This window comes from Glycine max, chromosome 8, assembly GCF_000004515.6.
Source record: "Glycine max cultivar Williams 82 chromosome 8, Glycine_max_v4.0, whole genome shotgun sequence".
In the NCBI taxonomy this organism is placed as follows: domain Eukaryota; kingdom Viridiplantae; phylum Streptophyta; class Magnoliopsida; order Fabales; family Fabaceae; genus Glycine; species Glycine max.
Window position 1 is genome coordinate 9,366,153 of NC_038244.2, and position 14,359 is coordinate 9,380,511.

General features: G+C 31.9%; 1 protein-coding gene and 1 long non-coding RNA gene across 2 annotated transcripts; both read right to left on the bottom strand.

Annotated features, from left to right (window-relative positions):
• Positions 1-149: 149 nt before the first annotated feature.
• LOC106799721 (uncharacterized) lies at positions 150-2,790 on the bottom strand. Its single transcript, XR_001389454.3, has 2 exons — positions 2,425-2,790; positions 150-445 (listed from the first exon to the last, which is right to left on the bottom strand). It is a non-coding gene; the product is annotated as an uncharacterized lncRNA (long non-coding RNA).
• A 1,593-nt stretch (positions 2,791-4,383) lies between these two features.
• On the bottom strand, positions 4,384-9,888 carry LOC100820088 (SH3 domain-containing protein 3). The gene is made up of 10 exons (XM_003531226.5): positions 9,653-9,888; positions 9,146-9,268; positions 8,501-8,570; positions 8,213-8,358; positions 6,985-7,086; positions 6,059-6,256; positions 5,613-5,675; positions 5,409-5,498; positions 5,222-5,296; positions 4,384-5,091 (listed from the first exon to the last, which is right to left on the bottom strand). Exons 1-10 carry the CDS (start codon positions 9,710-9,712, stop codon positions 4,972-4,974), a joined length of 1,047 nt encoding a protein of 348 aa, XP_003531274.1. The 5' UTR covers positions 9,713-9,888; the 3' UTR covers positions 4,384-4,971.
• Positions 9,889-14,359: the final 4,471 nt, after the last annotated feature.

The window sequence follows — 14,359 nt, forward strand, 5'->3', positions numbered from 1 at the left end:
TCAGAATTGGCTTTTGAGGCAGTATGGAAACTCACTAGTTGTTTGCATAATGTTATGAGGAAACAAATGTTTGAGAATGCTAACAAAATTAATTAGAAGGGGGATTAGGTGCTTCTATTTAGCAAAACTACCATAATGATAAACCTTTGTAGTTCTGGAAGCATTGAAATTAAAAAGGAAAGTTCAAGCGGTCATCACTATAATATACTATAGCAAATCGATCAACAGCAAATGATTTGATCCAGACTACATCAAATAATGTACAAAAAATTCAATAATATATATTTCATATAAATTAAACTACTAGGACCAATGGCTTCATTCCCTATTCCAACCTTAAGGTATATTAAACCATAACTTCAATACCTTCAAGCGACAAAAAATCTTTCATGTGTTACGAAAGAGGATCGACTCCTTGTGCCAGGCACCACACATTTCCCCAAACCTACAATTCATGAGAAGAGTTGAGACATATTTTTAGAGACGGGAGTATGAGACAAAATGGTGAGCACATCAAAAAAGTAATGTCAGAGAAAAGAAAATCAAGGCTACATTGTTGGCTACAATGTTTTTTTTACAGAAAAATAAAATTAATATAAAAAAGAATAATACGGAAGAAGAAGGATAAAAAATCGCCAAAAGCAAGAAAACAAAGCACATTAAGAGGAAAACAAAACAAAAAACTGCTTCACAATGCAAGAGAAAGTGTCCAACTGTTTCTGAAAGCAGTACTACTTACTACTGCCTGGGTGGAAACGCAAGAGAAAACCTCTAAGTTGAAAAAAAAAAAAATATTTCAACCCAAACATCCTCCAAAAATCTGAAGTGAGGATCACCCAACAACAACAATAGTAGCCTTATCCCACTCGATGAAATTGACTCACAGATCACACGACACTATTAGACTTGGTTCAAAACCCAATTCTTAGGAATATTATTCAAGTGAGAAACACACCCACAAGCAGGAAAGATAAACAAAGGAGTTAATGGCATACTCCAAGGAAGTGATTTCTATTTTAGAATCTGCCATACATGTGAGCATTATTTTGCTGCATTCCACCTAAGACTTCAAATATTCACATAAAATGCATATCCATCTACACATATTAGCCAGGGGAGGAGGGGGAGCAAGGTGGAGTAGAGTTATCAATAGCAACCAGAGGCCCAAAAATCAGCAGAGCAGGGGCACAGAACAAAGCAGAACTCTCCCATTCACAAATGCCAGTGCATGACATTTCAGTGTAGCAGGGCCACAAAAGGCAATCATAGTAGTCGCAGACAGAAATAGAAGCTGTTGCATGGTATAGATGGTTGAATGGGTTGACAAATCCTAAATTGGCCTTCACTAAAATCCCAGTCAGCAGCATCAAAGAAGGGATTTTCAATCTCAGCTAGGATTTATGTGGAGACCTATTTCGTTCCAGCATAGTCCCCCCACATGTTTGCAGTCTACTTAAGGTTTTCAATCCTCCATTTTCACACTATCCGGCTCTCTTTCACACTCGCACAAGGTTTCTTGTTAAATTATAGGTGCATTACACTATTAACAGTTTGTTAAGTTTTTACATTATATCCTCTACCTTTAGTGTGTGTTTACCGCAATCAGAAACCATTCAATAGTGCAAGAAGTCATGCAATTTGCAGTCATTTAAATCTCTAGAATGGACAAAATTTAGTTTATGTGTACAAGCAATCTTCAAGGAAGCACATAAGCAAAACATAACAATTGCAATCCCCTTCCAAACTTTCCCCAACTACCCAAATTCACATATATCTTGGAATTAGTCATATACAATTGAACAATTGGAGAAAACAAAATGAAAAAAAAAATAGATTCATGAAGAAAGGATTTGTTTTAGTAGGCCCTAAAACTCCTAGCATCACCCATCCACCATGTATATGCTTGCAACACAAAGTAGCATTATTACCTCAAACCCAATAAACGACAAATTTATATATATATATATATATATATATATATATATATATATATATATATATATATATATATATATATATATATATATATATATATATATATATATATATATATATATATATATATATATATATATATATATATATATATATATATTAAATCACTTTACTAATCAAAGAAAGACCCTAGGAATAAACTAGATCAAATCCTTAGACAAAAAAGCTGCCTGCTCTAGCACAAAAAATAACTACATAAAAATACCCCAGAGGAGAACTACAAGCATATTGAAAATGGAATGGAGACCTACATCAGAAATGCTGGTAATAAATCCAAAGTGGTAGCGTTTACTCAGAGACATAAAAAGTTCAGAACCAAAGAAGAGGCTTTAAAAGGAAAAAAAAAAAAAAGATAAGTACTTTAACCATCAAAACTAAAACCCTATGAGAATAGAAAATGGGAGAGAAGGAGGAGGGGGAAAAAGTTACCTTTAGAGCAGAAAGCATGTGTTGAGGAGGTGGGTATGAAAAATGCCATGGGACTGGGAGAGTGAGTGAGTATTCGCTGAAGAAAGCTGAGATAAGAAGAGAGTGCAGGAAGCTGAGACTTTTATATTACAGAAAGAGTGAGAGGTTCTTTCTTTTTTCCGAATTCCGAGGTAATGTATTTGGTTTGAAAATGAAAAGCCCCACCCTTGCTTGTATTGTGTTGTGTGCTGTGCATCCAGTGTCTTTTCTTGGGTGCTGAGACCAATGGTTTAAGAACATGCAACTTTGTTCATACACAATTTTTTTGAAAAGAAAATATAAGACGGTGAAACAAAAAAGAGTAAAGTGCCAATTTTGTTCATGGAATTCTCATCCAGTGTAATTTTAGTCTTTAAATTTAGGGAAATTTAAAAAAAAATCCCTCAATCTATAATCATTTAATCTAGTATTAAATTTAATGAGTTATTATCATTTTATTCTATAAATATATATTAATGTTATTATTTAAGTCACATGTTACATCTAGTCTGTATTTGGTTTGCACAACGAAATTAATTAAGGGAAGACGAAAATTTGCCCACAACTTTGGTTGAATTGATTATGAAGAAAATTAACATATAATTTGTGGGCCTAAGATTAAAATTTATGTCTTTTGAATAAGGGACTACACTCCACGGGAGATTAAAAATTTCGGTAAAAATGACTACTTTAGGCAAAAAAAAAAATGATTTTCTTGGATTCTCATTTCTACTCACATAGGGTACAACTATATTTTTGTTTTCTTTCTTAATGATAAAAAAAATGGCATTTTTGTATATCTCTATTTAATTCTCTCATCTATACCAAACAACTTTATAATATATATTTTTTTACTTTATTTCTCACGTATTTCTCTTAAACCAACCAATAAAACGTAGCACTTTATTTCTCCTTTTTCAAAATCATCTCTATTCTGTTTCTATTTACTATATTTCTCTCTTCTAAACTATACATTATAGTAATTTTAAATTAAAATAAGAAAGATATTATAATTTTAGGATTTTTTTTATACTTTTGTTAATTCTAGATACTTAAATAACACCAATTCACAATTTCATGAACTAAACTCATCATTCACTAAAAAAAATACAACTCAAGCCAGTTGGTAATGGGCACATTAGTTTCTAGTGTGTGTGACCATAGACCAAACAAGTTTTAACTACAGAAAATTTATTTTGATCAAAACGACTATGGAAAAAGCAAATGTTTTTGCTTTTAAGTTTGAGATATACTTTTAAAATTTGTATGCAAAAAAAAAAAAAACAGATAATTATATGAGTGTGAAATGCACGTATAAAATGATCGTCTAAAAATAAAAATAGGATTAATTATAGTAAAATTAAATAAAATGTAAAACAATTTGTATGTATGTACATCAAAATTAATCCACTATGTAAAAAATAATAATCCATTTATTAAACAACAGTACTTAATTTTAGATTGTTGCATTCTTGCCTCTAAGTACATATTTGTGTATTCCTTCCCATTCAGGGTTATGTTGTAAGCGATCCTAACTCCCAAAAAAGGTACTAATAGACCAAGATCTAAAATCACTTTTAAACAAATGATAACATAATTGGATGCAATATATTGTCTCAAAGAAGTTGAGTTATAGGATTCAAGAACCAAAATGAATTAGAGTAATACTAAGTAATAAGCACTAGAACAACTTTACCTTCTTAAATGAATCCGTGCCACTTAACTCGAATTAGTCAAAATGCAATGTAATCTCAAATACTGAGGGTTTAAGGATTATTTTTTATATATAGAAAGAATATCCTAATACATATATAAATTGTACTCCTCTTTTTATACCCTTAACTATTATTAAAACGCCAACTTGATATTTTAAAGGGGAAAAAACACAGCAAAATTCCATTTTAATATAAAGCAATTAATCATAATCGCCCAAAAAAAAACTTCATTAAAAAGTAAAGTGTAATCTATAATAAGTATAAAACTTGATCAAACAGTTCCCAAAAGAACATGATCTCACTTTAGGGTAGTATATGGCCCAGTCACATTAATGCTGTCTTGCAGATCACGATCCTGAGTTACTAGAAAATCAGACATTTCTTTCCATTGGACCTATAGGGCTACCTAGGGATTGTACAAATTCAAATCTTATCATCCTTCATTCTTCCAATATGTACTACCACTAACATGAAATGAGCATCAACAAAGACACATGTATTCCAATCAATCAATTACAAAATACAAAAGATAAAAAAGTAAACCCGTGTCTGTGGCCGCAAAGTAAAAAAAAAAAATGGAAAAACTGTCTGCAAAGCTAGTGTCAAGTGTCACCCTTGAGAAAGAACAGACCACATGTATATTACCCCACAGCTTAACACCCTTTTTTCCTTTCTCTTCATTTCGGGATAACTCTTCCATCAATCCCACCATCAATCCTCTACACCCCTTTTGCTTATCCTCTTTGAGCTATGTGCAGAGCAAAACCAAATATGGGAAACAAACAAAGAATGAATAGCACAAGATGAGTAGAACCTAGTAAACTTCACCAGCCATATTGCTAGAGGGGATTCTTTGTCGTTTCTCCACATATGCGGAAGGAAACCATCCTGCTTTACCGTTGCATTCTCCTTCTGACCATCCTGATGGGCTCACCTGGGTAAGAGCATTTGGAACTTTGGTAAACATGGAGGCTCAAAAAGATTGAGATTAAACCAAATTAATCAAGCAAATTCCGTGAAGACAGTGATAGAAGCACGCAACAATTTGCTGACTTTATACAAACCTTTCGCACAACAACAAAATCACCCTTCGAAAAACTCAGCTCCTTTTCTGATTCAGCACTGAAGGGATGTGTTGCCTGCAAGAGTTGCACCAAAAAATCAGTTGATGAAGAAATAATGATAGTAATGATGATAATGATAATCATAATAATAATCAACTGAGAAATTAGGTTTAGGAATTTAGCATACTTCAGCCAAGAAGTACATTGTTTTCTCTGAGCCATTCTCAGAAATACCTACTGGAGGAGCAGATTCTTTCTTCTGTCTATCTGAGACCATCTGAGAGTTCCAATAAGATGAAAATTATTGAATTACGAAAATGAACATAATTCATAGAAACAACATCACACTCAAAAAAAATACGCTTAAACTTTCAGGACAGTTGGTTCTCACCTCAGCTTCAATTTCACCAAGAATAGCTGCAACTCTTAAATGAAAAGTCTTTTCCCCTTCAACCTATAAAATTAAAAGCACAGACTATAAATAAATCTCTACTCCCTCCATTTCAAAACTATTGATGTTTAAGGTTAGTATAAAATATTAATTTATTTAATCTATAATACCCTTAATTAATACAGGATATAAATGTGGTTTGCTGTTTGTTGAAGTGGTCGTTAAATAAGCTGTAAGTACAATTTTCCTCTTAAAGATCAATATAATTATTTTAAATATGAGTACATGTGGAAAAAAATAATTAATGAGACTTGAAACTAGTAAAACATCAATAGTTTTGGAATAAAAAGAAAAGACTAAAACATCAATAGTTTTGGGAAGGAAGGAGAAAAACAGTTACAAGTTTGGCATTAAGTTACATTAAAAAAATTACTGTGTTATCATACCATGGCAACAAGCCTTTGAAAAGTAAGTCTCTGCTGTTGTGCTTCAACAGCAGCCAATGCAGCTGCAGCTTCTTTACCTAGAACTGCCATGTTTGCTTTCAGCTCCTGCATCTTTGCTTCTGCAGCATGCAGTTTGGCAACCTGTTCAGCAGTTGGAGCTTCCCGAACCCGTGCTTGTCTTCTAACAATCTCCTCTCTCTAATTGAATTTTAAAACCATTCCAAGTTATATGATTAAGAAGAAACAAGTAAGAACACCAAACTCTAAAGTGAATGAAAATATGTAATAGATAAGAACCATGGATTCACCAAAAAAAAAAAAGATAAGAACAAAGGTCTAAAAATGGTAGTCTTCAATTCATCAGAAAAAGAAAATGAAAGAGAAATGACAATCTGTTACAGCATGGACACCAAAGCAAAATGGAAAAGGCAAAGTAAAGTATCTCTCAGATCCCAAAGCTGTGAGCCCAAGCCAATGACTGAAAGATTCACAAAATGCAGACTCCACCACAACAACCTCTCCATAAAAACTATATCTAACACCACTACCCTCCACTCAACAATCAACATAACAACCTCCTCTCATATTTGATTTGTGTCCACTCTTTCATTCTGGAATAAACTCCCATATTTTTGGTACATGGCCTAATTGATCCAGCACCTGCCCATATCTTCTTTGGGCTCAACTTCTTGAGCTCTATCAACATTGTTATCATGTAACAGCTGTCTGGAGAATTTCTTTATCAATAATTTCAACATATATTGTTTCTGCCATTCTGGTTTACCATGCATCATACAAAACATGAATCCAAAACTTCACTATTCATTCCATTCCATATATGAGAATGAGATACAAAGTCAAATCACAATTAAGTTACAGGTTGATCCAAGAGCAGAACTGCTAATCCATTCTAAACTTTGACTTACCTGTGCCTCTGCTTCTTGTCTCATCCGACTATATCGTTGAGCAAGATGGCGAGCATCCTCCAAAGGAACACCATTGATCATTTGTCTCAAAGGATCCAATACCTGGAAATTGAAACCATTGGATTCACTTTTCTCCCCTTATACATGTAAAGATAATGCGAATAATAAATTACATAGATCTCCCTTAAGGATTCCAAATGTCACTTTCTCTGTAGTATCAAAACATAAAAATGTTCCTTAGATTTTCACCTTCTCTGAAGGGTTTCAAGAGTGGCACATGTTTCATCAAAATTAAAAATTGGGGGCTATGTATGGCTTGAAAGTAGTAGGTCAATGCAATATTTAATAACCTTAAGAGATATATCAGTATAATTTACTTTAACATATAAAAAAAAATTGTATAAGCATATGGCCATATTCTATCTTCCAAACTATCTGTTATGTAGCATGATCAGTTGACACTCATAATCTAGAGATCCACATCAAAGTATTTTAAACATCAGTGTCTTGTTCATCTAAACTAAAACTAAATTTCACACTGAAAAGGTCATGCAAAGTAATATTGAAATGGTGCCCGGTTCCCCATGCATATCATACACAAACAGTAGCAGAACATGGCTATTTATGAATTATAATATCTAAGTCCAGCCTCATGATAAGGTCAAGAAACACTATATAATGAAAAAGATAGTTAAAATAGCAGCATGTAGATTTTAAACTCCTCTGTAGGTCATTGAAAAGATTCTATCACTGCTTCATATTTTAAGCACCAATTCTTTATCAACTTTTTAAACAACTACTTACTCAGCTAATCATTCACTTGACAATCAGCACACAAAATTTGGTCATTTTAAGACTTCATCTTACTTTATTTTTCAGTAGACTCTTCAATATGATTACTGTACAATAAAAAAAATAATAACAGTGATTGCATACAAAGAATGCCCTAGAAATTGTAATATAGTACGGTACATATCAATTGACAATATTTAAACTAAATCATTTGTATCTGGAAAATAGAGTTTTATGAAATTACAACTTAAAACTTTTCAGGACTGGAGTTAAAAAACTGACTTAATGGGGAAAAAGCACAGAGAGAGATATGCAACACCAGTACACGGCTAAGAATACTCATAAATTAAGATGTGGCTGGGAGATAAAACTAATAGAATCTCGTTTTGAACTTGTATTAAAACTTTTACACCTGAACAACATATGAAAAGTCCACCTGCGTAGATAAAAGCCGATTTAATTCTTCGTGCTCCTTTTCCACATGCTTGCGGGCATCACCATATACTGATGCAGCCTTAGCTAATATGTTGTCACTGTTGTTCTCTGCTCCATATTTACAGCAATCCTCAGAAAGTTTTGTTCCTGTCTACCATGGGGATTGTTTATGAGGATTTAATCAAATCATAAGTCAATAAACAAAACTTACAGGTGCTTCTAATTCCTGAACACATGCTATCAAGACTAGTCAAAGTAAAGGAAAAAGGAAACAAAAGCTAATCTTCACCTGTTTCAATATGCTTATAACCTATAGCTGTAAATGTTTCTGCTGCTTTAACAATTTCCTTCTGGAAGTCCTGGATCAGAAGATAGTTTTATGCACATCAATAAACAGAACCAGCATGAGAAGACAAATCATTTAAGATAAATTTCTTTCACGAATGTTATATGACAACTACTACAACTGTGGTTCAGAAAGGCTGCACAGTCATGTTTAAGTTAACCCCACCCCCGGGTTAATCTATACATTCCCCATCTCTCACTACATCACTTAAGGTAAAGCTGATAAATAGACCTTCCATATGTATTCCAAGAGATATAATGTTAAATGTAGGATATCAATGTTTGGGGGTAACAATGGCGGCAACAAGATAATCCGCACCCCTTCTTTTCCAAAACCCCTTTACAAACTGCCAGATCCAAGCTTAACACGAAATGGATTTAAAAGTTGTTGCAAAAATAGGTAAAAAAAAAATGTGAGTCCATAAATCTGACAAGCACAATAATGCCACTCACCATGCATGAACATTGAATAGACTTCCCTAATAAGCACATAACATTCTATTTTGAGTCAATATGAAGTAGGAAATTCCTTGAAGCTCAAATATAGCAAAGCTAACAATTAATCTAAACATGAAGAGAAAATGCATACCTTCCCTGAACGTGTGGCCCTATACAACTTTTCCAGCTGGTGATGTCTCTGCATTTCGACCTCATCGATGACCACAACATCTGAACTCTCATAACCACTACTACTGAACTGCTTTATTACAGCCTGAATAAAAAGTACACTGACAAAGATCACAAACTAGAAATTGGAAAACAGTATTTTTACCCTGTAACTGTGAAAGTGTGAATCTAAACTTGTAAAACACTATGGTTGGTTGATCCACAAGAATGTGCCAAACACAACCAGGAAAATAACAATTCAACACTTTACTCAAGAGAATGAGCATCTAGATGAACCTAAACTATCCCATTAGTCAAACAACCCCATTTTCAATTGCATTTCAGAACAACGAAAGAAGAACTAAAAGGTCAAAAGTGATCGCCAAATTCTGGGAATTTGGGGTACCAAGATGCAAATTTGGGAAGAGAATGACGGAACTTGAAGTGAGAACGCAGAAAAAGACAAACTTGAAGGGAAGTGAGAGCAAACCTGTTGCTGTTTGGCAACTTGCTCTCTGAGCTTGCTGGCTTGTTTCCTCAGAGCGTCCATGGCAGTTTCTTTGTGCTCTCTATTCTCAATTCTCAGAATATAAAAGACAGACAAACAAAGAAAGTATGAAATCAGATCCAACGAATGTTATCTGAGAGAACCCCAGCTCAGCTCAACGTTGTCGACTTGAATTTTGTCACTCTTTTCCCCTCTTTTTTTCTTCGCTAAATCCCAAAACAAAGGATTTTAAAAGACTTTTTTATGATTAAAAAGTCTTGTGGTATTCAATGAAGACTTTTATAAAATATAAACAAATCTTGTGGTATTCAATTAAGACAATAAAGATTTTTTTTTCAGGGCAACAAAATCTGTTGGTATTCAATTGAGATTTCTTACTACTTTTAAAATGTCTTTTGGTATTCAAAAGTAAATAGATTTTGATGGATTCTTTTGTGGAATGGATTTTGAGAGACTTTTTAGTTAAAAATACACATAAAATACTCCTCCAACAATCTCACCCAAACCCTAGAGACTTTTCATAATCTTCCAAAGACTTTTTCTTCTCCTGTCGAACAAGACACAAACCACTATCAGGTTCATTCTCTTACAACTTTTCAATCAATTTTACCTATTTTTTTAATGGCAATCGATAGTCAATATTGTTCATACTATATGTATATTACGCAAATCAAAAGAAAAGGGTGTTGTATATGCTTCAAGATTTTGTATTCATATTGTTTTCAACGTTCAGGCAATGAATATGCATCAAAAGAATGGCAATTGATATGCATCAAGATTTCATATTGCTTTTTTTTAGTACTGTATATGCAAATCAAAATAAAAAACTCTTTTTTTTTCTGTTTCTTCAACTTGTTTTTTTACAACGTCCATTATTATTATTATTATTTTCTTGTGTTATTATTAAAATGTTAGTTATTAATGTGTTATTATTATTTTTTTGACAGCGTGTTATTATTATCATTGTGTTAATAATTTTTTAATTGTTATTGTGTTATTATTATTGTTATTTTGTTAATAGTTTTTTTTTAAATGATTTTATGATATATGAGTATTATTTTTATGGAAAATGCTAACATGTGCCCTTAAGACACTTGTTAGTATATTATGTATAGAAATTTTATAAATTATAATATTTGTAGTATATTAACAATGATTTTTTTTTTAGTCCCACCCAAGTCAAAGCAAACTTCGAGGAAAAAGTATGGTTGATTATGAGTATTTGAAGATCGTTGTTGGGGGTGGAGTTTCTAGCGGGAATAATTCTATATCAGTCGATCCAGATGATACTGATGCAACAACTTTTGAGCCAGAAAATAGAACTGTTGGGATAGAAGAATTTTCATATGATCCTAATAGTGATACATTCATAACACCAAATAACTATGAACCAGCATATCAGCCTCCATCACCAAACCAACCAAGTCCACCATCCCACCCCCCTTTAGATTCAGAGGTTCCCATAGAAAAACAAAACTGTCACAAGCGAAGGAGATCCGAGTATGGAGGGAGTTCAAGCGCTGTTGGGATCAACAATCAAGGCAACGTTCTGGAAAATCTTTCTGTTGGCATTGGGACTATTGCTGTGAATTTTGAAAAAATATCCAACATGATGGAGAAAAGAGAAAAAGATAGAGATAGAGATAGAGAGCTCGAGGGTGTTATTTGGGATGTTATAAAAGAAATTCCAAATTTGGATGACATAACGCGTTTCAAGACAGCTTAATTGTTAAATACTAAAGCAAAAAATGATTTTTTCTTGAAGATGTCACCGGAAGAACACTCATCTTGGATAAACTTTAAGTTAGGGAATAATTAATATTTTGATCATCTATTATTAACATATTATTTTAAACATCGTGAGTTTGTTGAACTATATCTTTTGGGTCTCTATTTTGGTTGAAGTATTTGGTTTGTTTTTTGGTCGAACTATTATGGTTGTATTTTGGTTGAAATATTTGGTTTGTTTTTTGGTCGAACTATTATGGTTGAAGTATTTAGGTTATATATTTTGTGAAATTGTTGTGGTTAAACTTTAGTTATATTTATTTTATATATGAATTTGTATTAACTTTGATATTAACTTTGATATTGACTTATAACCATGACCATGATATAAAGAACGAAGAAATGGATGGAGATATATATAATGAAGATACAAATGATGAAGATATAGATGACGAGGAAACAAATGAAGAATTTTATGAAGCCACATACACATATGTGATGGCAATTTATGCTTTAATAGATATATTAAATCAGTTTTTGAATATGATGCGTGGTGAACATATTGAACGTCCATTAACTCGACGACAAATTACTAGTCGGGGATATGACTATATACACAAAGCATTAAACGATGATCCTGCAATCTTTCGACAAGTATATAGGATGTATCCTGATGTATTTCGAAAGTTGTGCACGATTATAAGAGAAAAAACACCTTTGGAGGATACAAGATTTATTTGTGTTGAAGAAATGCTTGCATCATTCCTACAGATTGTCGGCCAGAACACTCGATATTGTGTAATCCGCAATACATTTGGCCGATCACAATTTGCTACAAGTGAAAAATTTCACAAGATTTTGAAAGCTCTGAACTCATTAGCACCTGATTTAATGGTTAGACCAGGCTCAAATGTGCCTGCAAAAATAAGGGAAAGCACAAGGTTTTATCCTTATTTTAAGGTATGTGATGATTATCTAATTATAACAAAATTATAATTATAATTGTGATTATTATAATAATATTTATGATTATTGATACACACACTTTAGGATTGCATTGGAGCTATTGATGGTACACATATTCCCGCATCAGTAAAAGGACGAGATGTAAGCAGTTATCGTGATCGTAATGGAAATATATCACAAAATGTATTAGCTGCTTGTAACTTTGATTTGGAATTCATGTACGTTCTTAGCGGGTGGGAGGGTTCAACACATGATTCTAAGGTGTTAAGTGATGCTTTGGCAAGGAAGAATGGACTTAAAGTGCCCCAAGGTAAGTATTATCTGGTGGATTGTGAATTTCCTAATCGACGCAAATTTTTAGCCCCATATCGAGGTGTATGATATCATCTACAAGATTTTGCAGGTCACGGTAATGACCCTGAAAATGAAAAGGAATTATTTAATCTTCGGCATGCATCCTTAAGGAATGTGATTGAGAGGATATTTGGTATTTTTAAATCGCGGTTCACAATTTTTAAGTCGGCACCTCCATTTCTATTTAAAACACAAGCAGAGCTTGTGTTGGCATGTGCAGCACTTCATAATTTTCTTCGCAAAGAATGTCGTTCTGATGAATTTCCAGTGGAACCTACTGACGAGTCTTCGTCTTCATCTTCATCTTCAGTGTTACCAAATTACGAAGACAATGATCATGAACCCATTGTTCAAACACAAGAGCAGGAACGAGAAGATGCTAATATATGGAGGACTAATATAGGTTCAGATATGTGGAGAAATGCTAATAATTAGGCGAACATGAAGTGAGAATCACTTTGTTATTATTTTTTTAGGCAATAATGACTTTGTTATTAAAAGATTTAAAATTTCTATCGTTTTTATTTTCTTTATTCAAACATTATAATTTATTTATCATCTTTTTCATTCACTTTTGTAACTTCCGTTATTTTTTGTTTAAAATGTATTAATCTTTCAAAATCTTAAAAATCCATAAAGTACTTTGAAATCTTAAAAATCTGTGTTAGAAATCCATTAAAATCTTGGGTTAAGAATCCTGATTGTAAAAAGTCTTTTAAAATCCCACAAAATCAATACAATCCCACATAATCTTTTAAAATCTTCAAGATTGTTTTTGTCAAAATATTCTCTCAAAATCCCAATCCAATACAGACAATTTCTATCGTTTTTATTTTTATTTTCATTTTTATGGAAAGTATGTAATAAGAATAATTAATAAACCATCAATTTGGTAATAGAGAGCATCACTCTCTCTTTTAAATATATCCTTAAGGTATTGGAAATTATGTTATATCTCCTAAAAAAATAAATTATGTTATATAATCTTTTAAGTATTGAAATTTTTTCAAATTAATCTCCTAATATTAGTAAATATATCAATCCAAACACTAAAATGATAGATATTTAATAGTTTAAGAACCATTTGTATAACTTCATATATTTTTGTCTTTTAATTTTATTTATTATTTTTACTCTTTATAACTTTCTTTTTATCAATTATGTTATGCTATCTATGTTAGTTTGTTGGCTGTGATATTTTTTAACACCGATAAAACTAATAGCTTAACAAAAAAGATTGAATTAAAACTAAAAGAAGATAAAAATTAAAAGATCGAATTACTAATTTTGTTTAAAAGCATCAAATTAAAATAAACTTAAAAATTGAAAGTACTTTTTTGTTTAATATTTTTTCCTTCTTTGTTAAGAAAGTTAATGAAGAACAAATGTCACATCTTAGGCACTAATTAGAGTGAAAATGAAAAGTAATTTTCATTAAGACAAACAAGACAAAAAAAATAATTCTTAAAATTTTTTCAATAATAAAACATGCAAATGAATTGAATACACATGAAAGTTAGATAAATTTAAAATATATATATATATATATATATATATATATATATATATATATATATATATATATATATTCTTTGTAACTTATTGCTTAAAAGCTTTAAGATTAAATATGTATGACTTTGA